This window comes from Taudactylus pleione, unplaced genomic scaffold, assembly GCF_031769625.1.
Source record: "Taudactylus pleione unplaced genomic scaffold, aTauple2 ptg000875l, whole genome shotgun sequence".
Taxonomy (NCBI): Eukaryota; Metazoa; Chordata; class Amphibia; order Anura; family Myobatrachidae; genus Taudactylus; species Taudactylus pleione.
In genome coordinates, this window is record NW_028285277.1 from 3,266,541 (window position 1) to 3,281,035 (window position 14,495).

General features: G+C 46.5%; 1 protein-coding gene across 1 annotated transcript in view; it reads left to right on the forward strand.

Moving 5' to 3' along the window:
• SLC6A5 (solute carrier family 6 member 5) overlaps positions 1-7,151 on the forward strand; it is a 142,653-nt gene extending 135,502 nt beyond the window's left edge. Inside the window, exons 13-15 of the mRNA XM_088458953.1 lie at positions 2,654-2,754; positions 4,536-4,703; positions 6,775-7,151. Of these exons, the coding sequence (XP_088315079.1) occupies positions 2,654-2,754; positions 4,536-4,703; positions 6,775-6,930 (425 nt within the window). The 3' untranslated portion in view covers positions 6,931-7,151. The remainder of the gene's footprint in view (positions 1-2,653; positions 2,755-4,535; positions 4,704-6,774) is intronic.
• The last annotated feature ends 7,344 nt before the right edge of the window (positions 7,152-14,495 follow it).

Consider the following 14,495-nt stretch of genomic DNA (forward strand, 5'->3'; position numbering starts at 1 on the left):
GAGATGCTGGGGATAAATAGGGACATAATATAGTGCACCTGAGAGAGGGCCATGGCCTCATGGGGAAGAGCCAGGGAAGAGATAGGAGAGGCCAGGAGATGCTGGGGATAAATAGGGACATAATATAGTGCACCTGAGAGAGGGCCATGGCCTCATGGGGAAGGGCCAGTGAAGAGATAGGGGAGGCCAGGAGATGCTGGGGATAAATAGGGACATAATATAGTGCACCTGAGAGAGGGCCATGGCCTCATGGGGAAGAGCCAGGGAAGAGATAGGGGAGGCCGGGAGATGCTGGGGATAAATAGGGACATAGTATAGTGCACCTGAGAGAGGGCCATGGCCTCATGGGGAAGGGCCAGGGAAGAGATAGGGGAGGCCGGGAGATGCTGGGGATAAATAGGGACATAATATAGTGCACCTGAGAGAGGGCCATGGCCTTATGGGGAAGGGCCAGGGAAGAGATAGGATTGGCCAGGAGATGCTGGGGATAAATAGGGACATAATATAGTGCACCTGAGAGAGGGCCATGGCCTCATGGGGACGGGCCAGGGAAGAGGTAGGGGAGGGCAGGAGATGCTGGGGATAAATAGGGACATAATATAGTGCACCTGAGAGAGGGCCATTGCCTCATGGGGAAGGGCCAGGGAAGAGGTAGGGGAGGGCAGGAGATGCTGGGGATAAATAGGGACATAATATAGTGCACCTGAGAGAGGGCCATGGCCTCATGGGGAAGAGCCAGGGAAGAGATAGGGGAGGCCGGGAGATGCTGGGGATAAATAGGGACATAGTATAGTGCACCTGAGAGAGGGCCATGGCCTCATGGGGAAGGGCCAGGGAAGAGATAGGGGAGGCCGGGAGATGCTGGGGATAAATAGGGACATAATATAGTGCACCTGAGAGAGGGCCATGGCCTTATGGGGAAGGGCCAGGGAAGAGATAGGATTGGCCAGGAGATGCTGGGGATAAATAGGGACATAATATAGTGCACCTGAGAGAGGGCCATGGCCTCATGGGGAAGGGCCAGGGAAGAGGTAGGGGAGGGCAGGAGATGCTGGGGATAAATAGGGACATAATATAGTGCACCTGAGAGAGGGCCATTGCCTCATGGGGAAGGGCCAGGGAAGAGATAGGAGAGGCCTGGAAATGCTGGGGATATATAGGGACATAATATTGTGCACCTGAGAGAGGGCCGTGGCCTCATGGGGATGGGCCGGGGAAGAGATAGGGGAGGCCAGGAGATGCTGGGGATAAATAGGGACATAATATAGTGCACCTGAGAGAGGTCCATGGCCTCATGGGGAAGGGCCACTGAAGAGATAGGGGAGGCCAGGAGATGCTGGGGATAAATAGGGACATAATATAGTGCACCTGAGAGAGGGCCATGGCCTCATGGGGAAGAGCCAGGGAAGAGATAGGAGAGGCCAGGAGATGCTGGGGATAAATAGGGACATAATATAGTGCACCTGAGAGAGGGCCATGGCCTCATGGGGAAGGGCCAGTGAAGAGATAGGGGAGGCCAGGAGATGCTGGGGATAAATAGGGACATAATATAGTGCACCTGAGAGAGGGCCATGGCCTCATGGGGAAGAGCCAGGGAAGAGATAGGGGAGGCCGGGAGATGCTGGGGATAAATAGGGACATAGTATAGTGCACCTGAGAGAGGGCCATGGCCTCATGGGGAAGGGCCAGGGAAGAGATAGGGGAGGCCGGGAGATGCTGGGGATAAATAGGGACATAATATAGTGCACCTGAGAGAGGGCCATGGCCTTATGGGGAAGGGCCAGGGAAGAGATAGGAGAGGCCAGGAGATGCTGTGGATAAATAGGGAGATAATATAGTGCACCTGAGAGAGGGCCATGGCCTCATGGGGAAGGGCCAGAGAAGAGATAGGGGAGACCAGGAGATGCTGGGGATTAATAGGGACATAATATAGTGCACCTGAGAGAGGGCCATGGCCTCATGGGGAAGGGCCAGGGAAGAGATAGGATTGGCCAGGAGATGCTGGGGATAAATAGGGACATAATATAGTGCACCTGAGAGAGGGCCATGGCCTCATGGGGAAGGGCCAGGGAAGAGGTAGGGGAGGGCAGGAGATGCTGGGGATAAATAGGGACATAATATAGTGCACCTGAGAGAGGGCCATTGCCTCATGGGGAAGGGCCAGGGAAGAGATAGGAGAGGCCAGGAAATGCTGGGGATAAATAGGGACATAATATAGTGCACCTGATAGAGGGCCATGGCCTCATGGGGAAGGGCCAGGGAAGAGATAGGAGAGGCCAGGAGATGCTGGGGATAAAAGAAGAGGAAGCTACAAGTGAGAATGATAATAAACAGGAAATGGACAGGCCAAAACAGCGCCCCCTGAACCTGTGGTGCCCTGTGCCATGGCACTGGTCGCACTACCCTAGGCACGGCACTGGCAGCTGCACACAGACAATTAGAGGGACAGGCAGAGATACACAGTGGCTGCAAAAACTTTGTATTATGGACTATGTGACACCAGCCTTACTCTAGACACATATAAAATACATCAGTTTTCTGTAATTGTACCACTAGATGGTGCTGTTACCCCCCTTCTTGCTTTCCAGCTACGCTGTCCCTGATGTGCACCAAGTTTATATGTGTTATTAATCCTGTTTCCTCCTGACCTCAGGGCTGCAGAGATTCTGTGAGGACATAGAAATGATGATCGGGTTTCAGCCGAACCGTTTCTGGAAGATATGCTGGGCATTCGTCACACCGACTATTCTAACCGTGAGATTTTTTTTAAAAATTTTTTGTTTATTTGTATTTAAATTTATATTTAAAAAACAATCTAATAGAAATACAGGGGTTTGCTGGCACGGTATAAATGTTTTCTTCTCTGCTATTCTCATTAACAATTTGTCAGTACTGTCAGCTGTGTGCACATAGTGCAGCAACTTTGTCTCAAAAGTAAAGTAAAATGCTAGTGTGTGGCCGCCACGTTCTATTGTAGTGACTAGAGAGAGCACAGAGGCAGCTGAGCGCTGAGGAATTATCTTTATCAGACAGACTCAATGTGCCTGTTCATTCATATGCTATCCACAATTTTTGGTTGCTATATGTAATTCACACATTCAAACACTAGGTGGCAGCAAACCACAAACATTATACAGCAGGTCTGCAGTAATAGAATCAATATCTCCAGTATCTAGAGTATATGCATTGCAATAACCGGTTATTTCATTGTTACATGATCTCCATTTTGCTTCATTAATAAATGATTTATGTATTGTAGCACTTCTACAAATGTATTTACTCAGCTAATGAAAAGAGAAAATGTAATTTCTGATCAACTTGGTCTCTTCACTTCCAAACATTGGTGAAAATAATCATTATTTGCCATATAGACCGTAGCCTGTAAGGGGCCCCTATTGAGCACAAGCTGGTTGAGCCTCATTCTACGCTAGGCCTTTGGCTGTGTGTAATTGCAGTCAGTCCTGGGACATACTAGAAGAAATATTTGCACGGCCAGCGGCCTGAGATTATTAATTTTTATTTATATGGCGCCAAAAGGGATCTGCAGCGCCTTCCTATGTACATAAACAGGAACAGTATGAGTCCCACCAACACAGTGACTTACAGTACAGAACATTGCAGAACAAGGACAAGGTCTATAAACATTGCTGCATCAGCGGTTATAATACCCAAATCAGCAGCGAGATGGCCTAACCCAAAGGTCTTGTGCCATTGTTACCAGTGAGAAGCTGATGGTATAAGTAAGGGAAGGAGAAGCACATGAGGGAAGAGGGCCTTGGTCGTCAGAGCTTACATTCTAAAGGGGAGAGGCAGACAGACGGGGGGGGGACACAGATGGGGGGGATAGTGAGGAATGAGCATGGGGTAGTGGGTTAGGATGAGAGCTGATAGCCCGTGATGAAGTAGTGGGGCCTTGAGAGCCCGTTTGAAGAATTGTAGAGTCTGTGGAGAGTCTGATGGGAAGAGGGAGAGAGTTCCAGAGGTGAGGAGCAGCAGAGGCAAAGGCTTGGAGGCGGGAGAGGGAGGAAGTAGTCAGTTGGCAGGAGAGGCGGCGTGTATTGTGGAGCGAAGGGGGCGGACAGGAGAGTGAGGGGAGATGAGATCAGAGATGTAAATGGGAGAGGAATGGGTGAGGGCTATGTAGGCGAGTGTAAGAACCTTGAATTGGGTTCTGAAAGGGAAGGGGAGCCAGTGTAGGGCTTGTAGGAGAGGGGAGGCAGATGTAGAGCGTTTGTACAGGAAGATGAGCGGTGCAGCACCATTGAGCACAGATTGTAGTATAGAGGTGGGAGTCAGGGAGGCCAGATAGGAGGAGGCTACACAGATAACTGCAAACAACCCCACAGTGACCAATCAGGATGTAATCGCCATTTCCTTGCATAGTATGTATACAAAATGAAAGCAACTGTCTGGTCACTATGGGTTACAGTACCTGGGCACCGTGCACAATTATTCAGAAATGTTCCTCATTTTGTCTATAATGAATGTGTCAGTATTTCGCCCTTTAAATTAATTATTTCCTTCGCTTTTTCCAGTTTATTTTGTGCTTCAGCTTCTGGCAGTGGGAGCCGATGACTTACGGCACCTATCACTACCCGTCGTGGTCCATGGTCCTCGGGTGGCTGATGCTGGCTTGTTCCGTCATCTGGATTCCAATCATGTTTGTCATCAAGATGTACCTCGCACCAGGCAGTTTTATCGAGGTAGCTCCCGCATCTCAATCATTAGCTGCGCTCTTGTTTTGCATACTAAACACGGCTCATTCCTGCCCATCGCTCGGAACGCAGTCGCGGCCATCAATATGCATCAGAACAGCTGGAGTATAAAAAAGGATTCCAATTCACTTTGTCATGGAGAATAGCCGCCAAGCACCGCGCTCCCCGAGCCGGACAGTTTCATCTACTCTTTATAACTGTTCACTTGGGAGGTCGAGGTGTCAACATGGCAATTTAATGGAGATTACAAAATAACGACAATAGAGGCTCCATTTATTTTAATAGCTAATAAACCAATAATTGCTCTTTTAATGTTTGTTTTCGTGCCATGTTATACAGATATTTTCCCCCCATCAAATTACATTTCCAATAAAAAAAGAAAACCGCATAAAAAATGAAGCCCGTTTTCATTCCTCTTTCACCTGCCGCTCGGTTTAGGGGACGATCGTTCGCCAGATAATTAGAATCTCATTTCTAGAACAACTTCTTTTTTTTTTTCTGTTTTGTAAGTTTTTATTGTTACTTTGGGGAATTATCATCAACAGAAATTCAGTTACTCTGATTACCTGCACTGACCGGGACACGGGATTCAGTATAAGAGAAAACAGCCTTTGTTGATCTCAATGTTAAATATTGGTTAGGAATCTTAAATCAGGTGTTATATATATTTCACCCCCTTCTCTTAGGGTGACGACATTTGTTATAGTCAGACTATGAAACCTAGGGGGCGATTCTAAGTCCCACGCTATTGTTATAGCACTGTTATGGCAATGCAGCATTCATTACTGATCCGAGCTGCGTCCATGGAACATCTGCGTGATCCTCTGCTGGCTGAGTGACATTGGGGTCATCAAAGCCGGCGAACACAGTTGCTCAAGAGAGGCCGCAAAATCTACGTTAGCCAACGGAGATCTCGGCCTCTTCCCACCCCCCCCAACGGTGGCGACACGCCTCCATTTGGGGAAACAGAGGCCGTCACCACCCATAAACGGCAGCAGGCTCTCAATCACTGACAGTCTTCTGCGGCTCTGCGTGCGAACACATACACGCACATGCGCAGTACGAATCTTACTCCAGCACGGACTGGCAGAATCCCTGCCTGCCTCTTCCCCTCCACCCCTAATACAGGGCTGCCCAGTGGCAGTGGTAGCTCTGGGGCAGCTTAAGTGTCTGATAAGGAGCCCGGCAGTATAGTGGGCGCAGCGATAATGGTCCATCCGCACATGGAGGCCACAAAAATTAATGTTGTGGAGTAACTTTACCTTGTTTCATAATTACATCACCTTTTCATGTACTTTAAACAAAATAACACATTTCTTTTTGTTAATGTTATAAAAAAAATGGTGTAAAATGAGTATACTGTACAGTGCATTAATGATGACGTTTTGATGCATTTATTTAGTTTATTAATGAATTGGTTAATCTGTTGCAAGAATATCCCCCAATTGTTATCAGGCTTCCTGCAGGCTGCGATCATCTCTCATCCGCTGTTCTAGGCTGCATACTGTGCTCTACACCCCGTCTCCTGGCAGGGAGTCTGTAATTGTGCATATTACTAAAGTTTTCCCCCTTATTTCTGCTCTATTATATGTCATTTCTGGTGATCGCTGACATGTAGGGCTCATCCACCTGAGCAGAACAGTTGTGTTGCATTGCAAACGCCGTTATTACTCTAATAGTTCAGTCACTTTGAGCTGAGAAACCAAAATGTGGGCTGAGATTTTCACGTACGAGACAAAGTTATCATTTTGCTGACACTGTGAGGAGCCGCCCATAGCGTGGCGTCTAAATGCAGCATACAATACCGCAAAGGCACAAGGGCTGTCTAATATCTTGAGCTCTGTCAGAGTACAGGGACGATTAATTATAGATCTGTGTTGTTACACTGCGACATCTCATATTAGATTTATTTATCCTTTATGTTGTCCTTTAAAAGGTAAAAGTTATTCATAAGGTTTATTTTCGCTATATTGTTCTTATAACTGTTTAGTAAAATATATGAACCCAAGTCTCAGCCGGTTCCCACGTCTTCACATATATTTCTGTTTTCACATTACAGAGGCTCAAGTTGGTGTGTACCCCACAGCCGGATTGGGGTCCGTTTTTGTCCAAGCACCGCGGGGAACGTTACAAGAATATGATTGACCCCCTGGGCACCTCCTCACTGGGCCTGAAGCTTCCCCCCAAGGATTTTGAGCTAGGAACACAATGCTAGTACACATGGTGTCTGTACCTCCGTAGTACAGCCTCCACCAATTTCCCATGTCATCCACCGTCTTCTTCTTTCTCCGACGATGCAGGTGGTCTCTTAGATAAACAGTAGGGTCCCTCGTTGCATGCTGTAGCCAACACCTAAACTGACCGCCTTGCACTCTCGTTGCTTCTCTGTTTTTGTTTGACTGCCAAATATCAGCAGTGCCTCTAAAGATGATTGTCCAGCGGCAGTAAATACTATTATTGTATAGGGGGGAGGGGGGATAGAATAGTCATTCCTGTGATTAAAGAGGGTTATTATTGGATATTCATCACTTAATTCCATCATCATTCTCAACATTTGATTATTAATTCTTAAACAGTAAGTAAAAAGTTAGAATATTTTCCACTATTGATATTGAGTGGCAGAATTTTGGGGGAGGTGGTGGTGCCAGGGAAGGAGGGGTGGGGGTTACTTCTGATATCGCTGCCATTCTAGAGATCCAGATCCAAGGTTAGAATGTACCTTTTCCTTTGAGAATTTCACAGTAGATAATGTCTCTCTTAAGAAAATGGATACTCCTAAAAGAATAGCTTTTACCAGACCATCCCACTGGGTCTATGGGCTTAGGCTGTCTGACCAAAGGGTCCTAGAGGTTGTTGCTGCCTGGTTACTCGGGTAGGACTTCGCCCATATACAGTCCTCATCCAGCAAAGACTGGTGGCATCTTGCCATCAGGGCCTGGCCTTACTCTAGACCCAAATCTATTGAGTTAAGGTTGCGGTAAAGTGGTGTTGAGGAGACATCTCCAAAGGTTCTTCCACCGTGAAAATGATTTAAGCTTCATAAGAATGTTCGTGGTTGGAAAGCCGTTAAAATTATTTCATGAACATTTTGACTCATTCTGATACTCAAATTCTAAGCGTGTCCCCCTTTCTTCTCTATCTGCATCTCACTTGTATGCCCATCGTCATAGTAAAAAGATTTCACTTTTTCACTATCGCCTCACCTCACGGGGTCTATCCTGCCAACTATGCAAAGATAAAAAACAGCCCCTCCGCCTTCAAAAAGAGCCATGAAATTATAGAGTCACGTTTGACTGGGACCCTGGGGAATTCAGATTTGTATTATTTTTATTATCCGTTGATTACGAACCAAACGTCCGTATTGTAGCTTTCCAACTTCTAAATTGTAGATGATTACAAGGATCCCATTTAATTTCCAGTACAATTACTGTATTCGTATATCCCAGATGAATGAAGCAGATTTTAAAAAAAAAATTCCCAAAGTCCCAAATTTAGATTTCAAAGTCTTTGCAATGGGCAGCCGTTCCAAGACCAGGGTGCATTGCAGTCGCCACATGTAGTAGAGCTAAGCGGTTTCTCACCTGTTAGTTCAATGCGCGATAATCGTTCGTCTTCCATGAAACGGCTCCAGGCCTTCTGAACTTTTGAACACATTAAACGCGCTCTCAGTGACGGTGTCTTTTAATCTTTACTTGCCACATTTGACATAATTTTGATGTTTCATTATATCCTCCAGAAGCCATTATATAGTTTGTGCCTAATTTTCTATACTCGCTAAAATGTGTAGAGCTGATCGTAGTTTGTAATTGGTGTGTTGTTTAGTATTGACCCCCCCCTGCCCCCCCCCACAATCTGTCGTCTTTATATAGTAACTCCTACGTGTGTTCAGTGAGCAAAAACAATAGCAACCAGCTCTATATATTATATATATAGTATATTAATGTTTATGAACATCTTCTTCCTCTAATGCCAAGCCATATGTGTGTGTGTAAATATATATATATATATAGTGTCTGTACTTGTACCGAATGAGGATAAGTGCGGATATAGAACTAAAGAGCGTTCATTGATTTAAGGAACCAGATAAGAATATTTAGATCAGAAATGGGCGAGTATACGCTTAGGGTGATGGGGTTTAGTTCCTTACAGGATCGTTGTGTTAAATGGGACTTTGACAAGGTCTTATGTCAGGAGTCTCATCATTCCGGGAAAACTCCTGAGTCCTTTATTTAATTCCCCTAAGATAACAGTAGCTTTATCCAAACATCGCAAATTATTTTACGCTTTAATCCTGACTCTGTAGTCAGTTTTTTAGGGCCTAACTGTAAATGCTACACTAAAGCCTACTGCAAATTATAAATATGTAATGAGACATTGTATAGGCCACAAGGAAATTAGGGTTTGCTAGAAACAATCTATGGATTTCTCAGTGCTAATTCCACAACAACAAAAAACACTGTGCAATGAATATATATATATAATTGGAGATGTGCACCCACCCCCGTGTTCTGGGTTTGCCAAAACCACCTCAACGGTTTTGGTTTTCTTTAAAAATTGATAAAAACATCTAAAATCATGTAACTTGTACCTGTTTTTCTGCCTATTGTATTATTAACATCAATAACTTTAATTTTCAATCGTTCCCTGTCAATTTTGATCACCTCACAGCACCTGACTGATATCACGAGGGTGGAACTCACAGGCGATCCAAAACACGCAAGATCTGGTTTTTAAATCCAAGTTCCAAATTGCGAGAAGACCCGGTTCTACTCGGAGCCCCAAAGTGATTCTGAACCGAGAGTAAGTTCGTCTCGGAACCCCAAAGTTTGGGTGTGTTCGTTTTTCTCAAAAACTGAACCGCTCATCTCTATATATAATAGATATAACAATAGTCAGTACGCCTCAGTAAAAGATATGATACGTGTAAGCCGGCAATACCTACCCAGATACTGGTACAATTCCGAATTGAGGCACATTAATTAATATTATGTACTAGGGGACCCTACAAGCTAACCTCTAGTACCAAGGAATTTAGCAACCTCTAGTACCGGGGATTTTAGCAACCTCTAGTACCGGGGATTTTAGCAACCTCAATTCCTGGGGATTTTAGCAACCTCTAGTACCTGGGATTTTAGCAACCTCTAGTACCGGGGATTTTAGCAACCTCTAGTACTGGGGATTTTAGCAACCTCAATTCCTGGGGATTTTAGCAACCTCTTGTACCGGGGATTTTAGCAACCTCAATTCCTGGGGATTTTAGCAACCTCTAGTACCGGGGATTTTAGCAACCTCTAGTACCGGGGATTTTAGCAACCTCTAGTACCTGGGATTTTAGCAACCTCTAGTACCTGGGATTTTAGCAACCTCTAGTACCGGGGATTTTAGCAACCTCTAGTACCGGGGATTTTAGCAACCTCTAGTACTGGGGATTTTAGCAACCTCAATTCCTGGGGATTTTAGCAACCTCTTGTACCGGGGATTTTAGCAACCTCAATTCCTGGGGATTTTAGCAACCTCTAGTACCGGGGATTTTAGCAACCTCTAGTACCGGGGATTTTAGCAACCTCTAGTACCTGGGATTTTAGCAACCTCTAGTACCTGGGATTTTAGCAACCTCTAGTACCGGGGATTTTAGCAACCTCTAGTACTGGGGATTTTAGCAACCTCAATTCCTGGGGATTTTAGCAACCTCTTGTACCGGGGATTTTAGCAACCTCAATTCCTGGGGATTTTAGCAACCTCTAGTACCGGGGATTTTAGCAACCTCTAGTACCGGGGATTTTAGCAACCTCTAGTACCTGGGATTTTAGCAACCTCTAGTACCTGGGATTTTAGCAACCTCTAGTACCGGGGATTTTAGCAACCTCTAGTACCGGGGATTTTAGCAACCTCTAGTACCTGGGATTTTAGCAACCTCTTGTACCGGGGATTTTAGCAACCTCAATTCCTGGAGATTTTAGCAACCTCTTGTACCGGGGATTTTAGCAACCTCAATTCCTGGGGATTTTAGCAACCTCTAGTACCGGGGATTTTAGCAACCTCTAGTACCGGGGATTTTAGCAACCTCTAGTACCGGGGATTTTAGCAACCTCTAGTACCGGGGATTTTAGCAACCTCTAGTACCGGGGATTTTAGCAACCTCTAGTACCGGGGATTTTAGCAACCTCTAGTACCGGGGATTTTAGCAACCTCTAGTACCGGGGATTTTAGCAAGGACCTACTGTTGTCTTAAAGCACCTGTGGTTCAGCAACCTATGCAGCGCCGAAGCTCGTCCCAATTCTAATATAGATATAATTATTTGCTAACGTCTATGGCTCTGTCAGTGTCAAGTAGGGGGTTACGAGAGTAATATTCTGGTTTGGATAATGCACTTTGCTCCATATTACTGTATATTGTTACACAGTACTGCACCGGTCTCTTCCCCGCCAGAGGCCGCAGAAGTCTCTTCCCACCTTCATCTGCTGCACCAGGCGACGGGATTGTAGATGCAGCACAATACAGTCACCTGACAATATTAGATTAGGGTCAGATGCCGACATAAAAATGCAGCCTACTCCTGTATCTCTGCAGTACCTGCTATTAGCGGCACAAAGAGACAGAGGTGACGTAAGAGACTGCACAATAGGATGAAGAGAGCGGCTCGGGTGCTCGTCGCATGCACACTTTTACGTAGCTTATGCCTCCTTGTTAAAGTCGCCTTGTTACGTTCTGTTTTTGATGGATGCCCAGTCGCCGGGGCTGAGCGTTACTTGGCGTAGTCGCTCAGATTACGGCAGAGAGATCCTTACAGCAGATTTAGGAATGGGCCTCATTCTATGGCTCCGCGTGTAGTCCAGTGAGGCGTAGCAGCGAGCCTGGCCACGTGTTAGATAGAGCCGATAAGTGTATACACAACGGGAAAATATCATTCAATTCTAGCGTATATTTTATTAAATGTTCCCCTAGCACAGGTAATGTTCCCTTAGCACAGGTAATGTTCCCCTAGCACAGGTAATGTTCCCTTAGCACAGGTAATGTTCCCTTAGCACAGGTAATGTTCCCTTAGCACGAGTAATGTTCCCTTAGCACAGGTAATGTTCCCTTAGCACAGGTAATGTTCCCTTAGCACAGGTAATGTTCCCTTAGCACAGGTAATGTTCCCCTAGCACAGGTAATGTTCCCTTAGCACAGGTAATGTTCCCTTAGCACGGGTAATGTTCCCTTAGCACAGGTAATGTTCCCCTAGCACGGGTAATGTTCCCCTAGCACGGGTAATGTTCCCCTAGCACGGGTAATGTTCCCTTAGCACAGGTAATGTTCCCCTAGCACAGGTAATGTTCCCTTAGCACAGGTAATGTTCCCCTAGCACAGGTAATGTTCCCTTAGCACAGGTAATGTTCCCTTAGCACAGGTAATGTTCCCCTAGCACAGGTAATGTTCCCCTAGCACAGGTAATGTTCCCTTAGCACAGGTAATGTTCCCTTAGCACAGGTAATGTTCCCTTAGCACAGGTAATGTTCCCTTAGCACAGGTAATGTTCCCTTAGCACAGGTAATGTTCCCCTAGCACAGGTAATGTTCCCTTAGCACAGGTAATGTTCCCTTAGCACAGGTAATGTTCCCCTAGCACAGGTAATGTTCCCCTAGCACAGGTAATGTTCCCTTAGCACAGGTAATGTTCCCTTAGCACAGGTAATGTTCCCTTAGCACAGGTAATGTTCCCCTAGCACAGGTAATGTTCCCTTAGCACAGGTAATGTTCCCTTAGCACAGGTAAGAGCGTGAAACTATATTTTCAGGCTCAGTATCAAGTGGTAATGACTAAATGTAGGATATAAAAGAGTTGTTTAGAGAACAAATTAGTATATTGGGTTAAATGTTATATATACTGTAAATTTGACTTGCCTATATATTTTATTTTCATACTGTACCTGTCCTTAGTAGTGTTGCATGGCCGTCATGTCTGTGTGTTTCCATGTACACCTATCTGTGCGAGCTCAACCGATAACTTTCACAATAGTCGTCTGCTCCTCCCACCCTCACGATGACCTCCAATGCCTGGACGGGGTATGTAGACCTACCTGCCTGGAAAACCATAAGGTTTCATACTTATTGGTACAAGATAGATCTGATGGATCCCCCTCTGTTCCTCTTATAGCCCCAGCAAAAACACAGAATCTGAGTCTACATACAGTGAAAAGATGTCTATATAATTCAGTCAGTGACTAAAAATGTGGGTGGACTTTCAAAGAAATATGGTTGCATGCATTGAGCAACTTCAGATCCACTTTCCTGATTAACCACAGCTCTGGTATTCGAGGAGAGTTCTGATAACACTGTTTGCCCTCCTCTAAAAGATATAAACTGGTTCACATTTAGTTCCACTCACAGAGCCGGCTGAGAGGATCCAAGGGCCACAGGAGGGTCACTGTATAGTACAGTCGCTGAGTGTCGGTGCAGGAGACAGCTACCGGTGGGGGAGGAAACACTCCGCAGTGATTGAATACAGGGCGACAAGCGAGATATTCTTCCAGCAGCTAAGCAGGCCCTGGGGGACACAGCCAGTCCTATCCACATGGTCTACAGCAGGGGTGGCCAACCCCTAACAGTTCATGTTTTCCAGATCTCCTAACTGTTGCACAGGTGTATTCATTACTAACTGACACATTTTAAAAGGTCCATAGGTGCTCTGGAAAACATCAACTGTAAGGGCGATGAGGACAGAATTTGGCTTCCCCTGGTGTTAGTTAGGCCTTGGCCAATGAGGTGTAGGAGACACTTTGGGAGCCGGTATACCTCTGACGTCTGGGAAAGTCATTGGGGGCTAGTGAGAACCGGGAGGGATAATTTGGCCAGGTCACTGTCACAGGTCTCCCTAACTCTCCTAACAAGTACAGGAGTGGGGCCTTCTCCAGCACAATATGTTATGGCAGCCGGCCTGGGAGCAAAGGCCCTCATTCAGACCCACTCGCGAGCGGCTGTACACTCGCAAGTGCGCATGCGCAAGACCCGACGAGCGAAGGACTTTCCTTCGCTCGGAGTGTCTCATCAAAGGGGGCGTGCTGTCGATGGTGACTGACAGCACGCCCCCTTTGGTGGGCGTGCCGGGGGCGTGCCTGCCAGACGTAGGCGTTCCCAAGGGAACGCCTACCGTCTGAAGCCGGCCCCACTGACATCACTAGTGATGTCAGTGGGAGTGATTTTGGCTCTGATAGAGCCAAAATCACTCCTGGCCTTGCGGTTGAAAAACCCAACCGCAGGCTTTTGCTCGCAGTTTCGATGGTCGCGATGGTCAAGACCATCGTGACCATCATCCTGCACGCTCGTATATGCTGTGGGTGGTGACCCACAGCTTTACGAGCGTCCAGGAGGACGCTCCATATTAATGGAGGTGGGCCCTGATTCAGAGCGAGCGCTCTGGTCAGAGCGTCCGGCTCTGAATCAGGGCCAAAATCCCCTGAATGTACCTATGGGGGACGCCAGCAGATATCTGCAGATTTTTTTCAGGAGAGGGATCGTGAAGCCCCCTCCCCTGGAGCTGTACGCTTGCAAATGCGCCCACCGAAGCACGATAGCACAGCAGGGGGGCCGAAGCAGGAAGTAAAGTGGTCGCATGTGCGATCACTTTACGTCTTACTGAGAGCCCCAGTCCCGGAGAGAGATACAGTGGACGGAGATAAAGTACCAACCAATCAGCTCCTGTCATATTTCAAACACTGTGAAGTGTAAAAGTGACAGGAGCTGATTGGTTGGTACTTTATCTCTCTCCAAGGTTTAGTAAATCTCCCGCCCCTGGGTCCTA